The sequence below is a fragment of the Falco naumanni genome, chromosome 10 (genome assembly GCF_017639655.2).
Source record: "Falco naumanni isolate bFalNau1 chromosome 10, bFalNau1.pat, whole genome shotgun sequence".
Classification (NCBI taxonomy): Eukaryota; Metazoa; Chordata; class Aves; order Falconiformes; family Falconidae; genus Falco; species Falco naumanni.
In genome coordinates this window covers 18,119,986-18,127,474 of record NC_054063.1, presented here as the reverse complement: position 1 = coordinate 18,127,474, position 7,489 = coordinate 18,119,986, and the positions used below count along the sequence as shown (strand labels likewise).

At 37.1% G+C, this 7,489-nt stretch overlaps 1 protein-coding gene across 2 annotated transcripts in view; it reads right to left on the bottom strand.

Moving 5' to 3' along the window:
* Positions 1-3,852: 3,852 nt before the first annotated feature.
* CAPRIN1 (cell cycle associated protein 1) overlaps positions 3,853-7,489 on the bottom strand; it is a 37,207-nt gene continuing 33,570 nt past the window's right edge. For both annotated transcript variants that reach the window (XM_040608299.1, XM_040608300.1), the window contains one exon: positions 3,853-6,510. In XM_040608299.1, the coding sequence (XP_040464233.1) occupies positions 6,446-6,510 (65 nt within the window). In that variant the 3' untranslated portion in view covers positions 3,853-6,445. The remainder of the gene's footprint in view (positions 6,511-7,489) is intronic.

The following is a 7,489-nucleotide window of genomic DNA, read 5'->3' as shown; positions in this document are numbered from 1 at the left end:
TTTGCCATACAAAATCCCAAGCTGCACAACTGCGGAGCTGCAACGGGACAATGATTTATCCATCTGACTTGGTTTAAATTCTATCAAGAGTTTTCAGAAACACGAAATTATTCTCAAACTGACAGCAAACCTATACCTAAAAACCTAAAATGTGTACCATCAACCTTTCAATACCAAAGTTGAGTCAAGCTATTTGCATAGATATATTTATTCTTTGCTTTTAATACTGCCAAAAAAAAGGTTTTGAACAATGAAGTCTTTTAAACCAGGTAACATTATAGGAAAAATGTGTAATACCACTAGATGTGTTTTGGAATAAAATATTTGTTTTAAAATATAGCAAAAATAGGATAAGACTATTGAATTAATAATCATAAAGGCTGTAGAACAGTATTTTTTGAGGATGTGAACCCAGGTAAACTCATTCACTGAGACAAACCCATCGATGCAACAGAAGCGTAGCAAGACCATTCCTTAAGGTAGAGAGGTATGAAATATTTGCTTAAAAGGGAAGGACATAAAACATTTAAATAGATTTATTTTTCAAATGTTTACATAAGCCATGGACCGTTTTGTTTTAAACGCTGAGTTAAAGAACTGCAAAGACATATATACAGGTACGTTTAAGGCCATCAGAAAATTTAAACCTGACAATTAACTAAAATGTAATTCTGAAGACTTTATACGGTAGATGCATTACTAAAATTTATTCTAAAATTGAACAGCTTCAAAACAGGAAATACATTTTCATTTCATAAAAGTCTAATGGATAATTACTAAAATTTATCTTGATACCAAAATTTCAGATGTACTCTTTATCCACTGTTGGGTATTTGAGCACATTTTATAGAAAGGAAAAATTGGCCACCATAGTTGGAACAGAGCTAAACTCATCTTATTATTTTATGAACATTAAAAGGTAGAGGGGGGAACAAAACCCTAGCTTTCAAAACGAATGGGTTAAAAACTGCAGCAAGAACTAACAATGATAAAATGTAATTCAGAACAAAATGTCAAGTTAGACTGAAGTTTTTCTAATACAGTTCTCTTAAGTGCCACTCAAAATGGCTTCACAATGTGGATTTTGAAAAACACATTTCCTTCCCTCCATCAAGGCTAGATCTGCAGAGCCACAAATAATTTTAATTGCATCATATTTAAAAAGCCTAAGAAAGTTAATAGAATAGCACCTCTCCCCTTAGATAAATAGTTTAGAAAATTAGTTTCTCAGAGACCCTGCCATACCACACCACAAATTCAGCAACGCCCCATTTCTGAAACCCCGTAGGAATAAACAGAAATCCAGGCTGCTGCTTTGAAGTTTTCATAGAAGTGTACGAGGGTCAGGGGTTTGCTTTCACAGAGAGGAAGAGACATTAAGTTTCTTAACAGTCTACTACAGCACAGTTGTCTTCTTTCCTTTTAATGTTAGATTATTTCAATGCAACATCAAATTCTAAGCAGCCAGGTGCAGTGGTTCCCACAAGCATGGAACCTTTCTGCTTGGAAAACACACTGAGTGGGATGAAGAACATGTGAGTGTAAATGCAAGCAGTATTTGTAACCCAGGAAGTCTGAAGGACCTTCTCCGTCTCCCTCCAGAAAAACAAATTGGCCAGAAACAAATCAGTTTAAGCGATTAGCCTTCTTCATGACTATCAGTTACACTAATCTGACATTAAGGGAATTTTCCCAAAGTTCATGTCAAAGCTCCTTCTGTCAAGTTCTGCCACCGACTATAAAATAGCCAAGACCAGTACGAGACCAATCAGACACTGGTGGTGTGATGGAACAGTCCAAGACATTTTTACAAATTTTTTCATTTAGAGAAAACCAGAATTGAAGGGAACTATACAACTGTGCAATGTTTGAGTTCCCAGTCAAGTTCCAGACAATAATCTTAACTATGTTTAAGCCAAGGAATCATCAATAAGGAAATCATCTTCTAAGTTCAACAGGAAGGTTTTATTGTTCAGGATCATTTTCTTGTATTTCCTGCTTGCTCTTCAGATGAGGCACTGATTTTTTGGTCAATCAGCCGCTGAACTTGGTGCCAGCTCAAGCAATTTAAAACCTTTCCAGTCCCACTCACATTCAGTGCAGATGGAATGCTGTAACAGCTGCATAGATCTGAAAGACTGTATTACAGTCGCAAACCTCAACTCCAGCTATAAATTTGTATAATTTGTATCCTCAAGCATGTTTCAATACCTTGCGTACACTTCCATCAGTAAGTTTTGCATGAGCAAGAGGGACGATTTATTTTTCATGAGGTGACTGGCAGCCTTGGTAATGGGGCTGGTTAATAAGCATTGTTCTCATGTCCCTTTGTATCCACAGGAGACTTGGGATGGGAGAAAATTGAAGAATAAAGCACAATTTTGTCTACTGAGCCCCAATACTTGTATCTCAGATGTGCATTCATGATGAATGGTTCTTGCGAATAAGAGGCAAGAGAAGTCAACTACTCAGCTTAAGCAATGCCAAAACTTCAAAAAAAGCACAGGAAGATCGAGATTTTCCTGACCAATTGGGTCTGTATCTTAATCCCACTGGACCACAAAGGTTTTGCTCTATTTGCTTTTAAACATATTAAGTTCAACCACTTTTTCAGTATCATCTATCATCTTTTCAGTATTAAGTCTAGAGTTAAAGCCTTTTCGGTAACTTTTCTCTTTCCAAAGTAGTTCCTCAAATGCCATCTGGGGGGAAAGAAGGAATCTTGAACCATTCTCCAAAGACACATATGAAGGTAACCTGTAACACAATCAAAGAGCTGCCTAACAAATAAGGTCACCAGGACATTTTGAGAGGACACATTTTTAAGGTCATGAAGTTCTCTCAAAGTTATAAAGTCCCAGCAGAACACATTAACTGGCTATTAACAAGAAGTCAGCATTACTCTTCCAACTACTCTGGATGATGTTATGCTTTAGAGATAGTTATACACAAAACACAGTAACTTGGAAAGAAAATAGGGCTTAAGTGAGGTCTAGAACTCCCTCCACAGCAAACTCCAAAAGTAGTATCAGTGAACTGTTCTTAAAGACAGCCTGTACACAGGGAGAACACAGAAATAAAATGTAGGACAGTGTTGACTTTCCATATGAGACAGTAGCTCATGATTTCAGAGTTAAAAATTTTAAGTTGTAGGTTGTATAGGAAGGATCCAAGTTTCCCAGGCACAGTAACATCAGGTAGAAATATCTGGAAGCTTGAGTGATTTATAAATTTACTCAAGAATCCTTGTATTAGAGCCAAGAGGAAGTCAAGATGCTGAAGCTAGTTCGTTCTCAAACACATAACACACTATGTTACCACAGCCTAAAATATTAATGAAGCCTCTGCCAATATAAAAATCTCTTATCTCCTCATAGTAGCTGTATATGAAAGAAGGCAGTCACAACTAGTTTGTTATCCTCTCAAAAGACTGATTCACAGAAGAATCAAATAAAACCACCACCAAAAAGTGCAATTGATGTGTCTACATACAGGCTCAGAAGTAGCACTTTGTTATGCTCACTCATGCTCTCCAGCCACAGGCATCAGGCCCGAGTTATCCCACAGCAGCACCAAACCAGAATAAACACAGCTCACCCACAGCATCCAGAAAGGTCTTTGCAACAGAGGCAGCCCAGAGCTGCCACCGCTTTACCTCCATACAATCACTTCTATAATGGCCTTTGTACAAAAGATGGCCTTTATCAACAGAAACAAACCTAGGAGTGCTTGTCATGTGGATTTAACTCAGATCTAGAGCCAAGTTACGGAGTGAAGATACTCCAAAGCTCCCCTGACCAGGCCAGAAAACCAGCTGATGGACCTATGTGCCATACCGTGACTCAAGCAAAATTTTCAGTATACTGTTTATTAGATGCATGTATCGAGATGAAAGGAGTCAGTGCAAATTCCCAAATTAATCACATCTTATGTACTTGTTTTACGCTTGTTATTACAACACATCTCCCCCTGTCAGCATACAGTTTGAGCAGCCAACCCTAAAGACCATTTTCAGACATGAAAAAGCTTACAAAGTTGTATCTCATTTAAGAGGCCTCTCAGCTACCCCATGTTTTATGAATAAATATAAGTTGGAAAAAAATAACCCCAAAACCTTAAATGGAATGATCTGATCCATTCAGTGGTCTTTAATTCATTATGCTGCAAGTTTACTGGCAAACTACAATCAGATATTTAAGAAGCATTTGGTGTGCAATGGAAAAAGCTGAATAGCTTGTGTTCTACCAACCATTTAAAAATAAGCTGATGCACAAAAACCATAAAGAAATTTTGAAAAAAAGAATTCACTGTTTTCCTACATCAGTTCAACATTAGAAGGTTTGTCTTTTTATTTTTTTTCCAGTTAAAAAACAGTTGGGACTAATCTCAGTAATAGTTTCCTAAAAAAGACACAGAACAGCAACTCCTCACTGGACTGCAGTTTATATAGTTATACTGGTATGGAATGTTTCTAGGCCTTGACTAAAACTGCTGCTTCTAGTCATCAGCATCGTTTCAAGATGTCTGGTGTGTAATATTGTCTTTGCAAGCTTATCACTTTTCTCAGTAAAAACATTTCTCATTTGCGCTCGTCACACAACACGGAAAAGTGATATTACCAACTATTTGTATGGAGTTTCAGATTATTTTACAACTAAGTCAAAGCATCTGACTACAAGTTCTCAAAGTTCAGTTGTGATACAAAGTAGAAACGACCCTCAAAGTGAAAACAACCTTCAGTTTTGTATACAACAGTTAAAACAACATGTAGCTGTTCCTTAATTTCACCTTTCCACACATTGGAATCATTTGATGAGCAATACTTAACGTATATAGCACTTTTCTTCTTGCACGTGCTACAGAATGCAACAGAACTACCAACACCTCTATGGAGGCAGCTATCAATATATTCTCCCCACTGCAGAGAGAGTGCATGTGCGCAAAAGGTAGGCACAAGTGATTTTCCAAAGATTACACCACAAGTATGTAGTAAAACTTGAATAAGACTTGGTATCTTCCAGCTCCTAGTCTTATGCCATTCCATTTATACATTGCTGCCTTGATGAAAAGTAAGTCCATAAAAAGAAGTTTCCCAGAAGTCACAGCTATTAGGGTAAAACACTAAAAAAAACAGGAGGAAGGTTTACATCTATTCAGGAAAAACAAATCTATCGGGGAAAAAAACCCTCAAAACCTTATGAAATGTCACCCCATCACATTAAAATTGTTTCAGTCGTTGAAAACCAGTGTTCCAGGATACAATTTTTATAAACATGTTTTATTTGTCTTGCTTATACCATTAGAACTGTAACTGCTGGCTGTCATTTCCCTTAAAAGGGGAAACCAATTCAAACACATACTGGTGCTTTTCAAAAGATAGCGATTAAAAGGGCAGCAGCAGCGGGCATTTGAGATTTCTTAAAACCTTCAAAGGCTGCAGGAAAGACAAAAGGACATGTGACCAAAAGTGTTATGATTATCCATTAAGAGATTTCCATCAGTACCGGCATCAGTTATTTAGGTGATAATACAGCAAGGTCAAGTATTAGTGACAGACAATGTGCAAGTCATAAGGAATGGTAAGAGAATACCAATCCTTACAAAAGTCATTGCTATCAAAGAAACTTAAGTGTCTCAAAGAGATATCTAAATACTTCACATCAAATACACAGTGGCCATCCAGATTATATCTCACATTTGTTGCAAAATTTTTTCAAGTGCCAAATCAAAGCTTTTTTTTTTTAATAAAAAAATAATTACACAATTACATTAGCAGTTATGCAAGTGATCTTAAATCCTTAGCCACAGTAAATAGGGCCCTGGTGATGAGGAGTGCTGCAGCTAAGGGTGCTTCTTTGTCAAAAACTGGCAGAAGCCTGTTTGTCTATTTAGGGAAATATGCATCACTACGCATCTTTAACTGTTCAGTGCCTCAATTTAGAAAGAAAAAGCTGAAATGCAGTTTCTCTACCAAGCCACACTTCACCTTTTCCATCCTTTCATGGGAACATTTAAGTTTTGTCAACTGCCACCACAGTAAATCTTTACAAATTTGCAGATTTTATCCAAATTTGTTACATCACTTTTATATGTCAGAAGTGAGTCTTTGCTTTTTCCTGCAACTTCAGTTAACCATGGAGATTGGATCACCCTGAAAATTGCCTTTTTCTTTACTCTTAGCAAGGGTGAGGAATCTGAATCTCATGTGCAAGGCTCAAGATGATGCTTAGGACAGAACATGCAGAGTAAACGTTGTTTTGTTCCTTTCAATATCCAGGTAATATAAAGCTGGCAACTGTAGTCCTGTCATTATGGGTAATGAAAATAGTCCCTTTACAACAAACTTCCTGTAAGGGAGAACAAATAGATAATAACTCTTCTGGTAACATGTATAGTACACTGGCCAGCGTTGTTTTTGGCGTTTTATGTAATCCAATGAATTAGTTTAATTCACTTGCTGAGCATTCATTTGAGGCATCCCTCTGTTTGGTCTTGGGGGCCCTCCACGACCTAGAAAACATAAAAAGGTTCTTGAATTATGCATGAAGTCAGGTTATTAAAAAAAAAAATACCCTAAAAGCTCTGGTTCTAACTGGGAAAGAATTCCCAGGTGCGTATCCGGATTATATATGGTTCTACAAGCTCCTTCCAATCGAAACTCAAAAGGATGTAACTTGTCTTTACAGTTTTCAGCTTTATCACAGTACTTTTCTTTCCCCAGACCTTCAACGCTATAATGACTTCAAGTAAAAAGTTTTGCAGTAAAGGCAAAGATTTACTGTAATTTAAATATAAGTACTGTGAGTTAACTAATCATGTTTTAACTTCCATTCTTTTCTTCCTTCGTTAAGAAAGAGACTGCCTGTAGCTCACACTCTCAGTATATGAGAACTGCAAATCACTTGGGGAATCCCTGTCACCTTTGCCTGTACCATCCCTGACAATAAACCACAAGATTTTTCTTCATTAAAGTAGTGCTTCCTAAAACATGTTCTGGGTTTCACCACAGCCTAAGACTAGACTGAACTTCAGACCACAAGTCCACACTATAGGTCTTTCAGTACCAAGATAGTCAAGGACAGAACTCCTCAAAACTGAGCTACTGCACAAAAAGATGTGGTTACGTAGGCAGTGCCAACATACAGCCTCGAGCTGTCCTCGCTGACAAGCCACTCTGGTGAAACCTTAAGATTCTCACGGAAAATTCTGTATCAGAGTCATCAAATTGCTTAGGCTGGAAAAGACCTTTAGAATCATTAAGACAGAAGACAGTCTCATGACTAAAAGTCTACTAAAAAAAAGAAAAAAGTCTAACTGTGGAAATAGTGTTGAGAATAAAATTTAGACGTTCCAACTACAGCCTCATTATGTAAGTAGGGTTTTTTTTCTTGTCTTCTCAGAGGAACATGTGGTAAAATCTCTTATGAAACTACAGGACAACACAGCTCCATAAGCTAAAATCAAAAAATCTACAGGATCAAGGAACAGA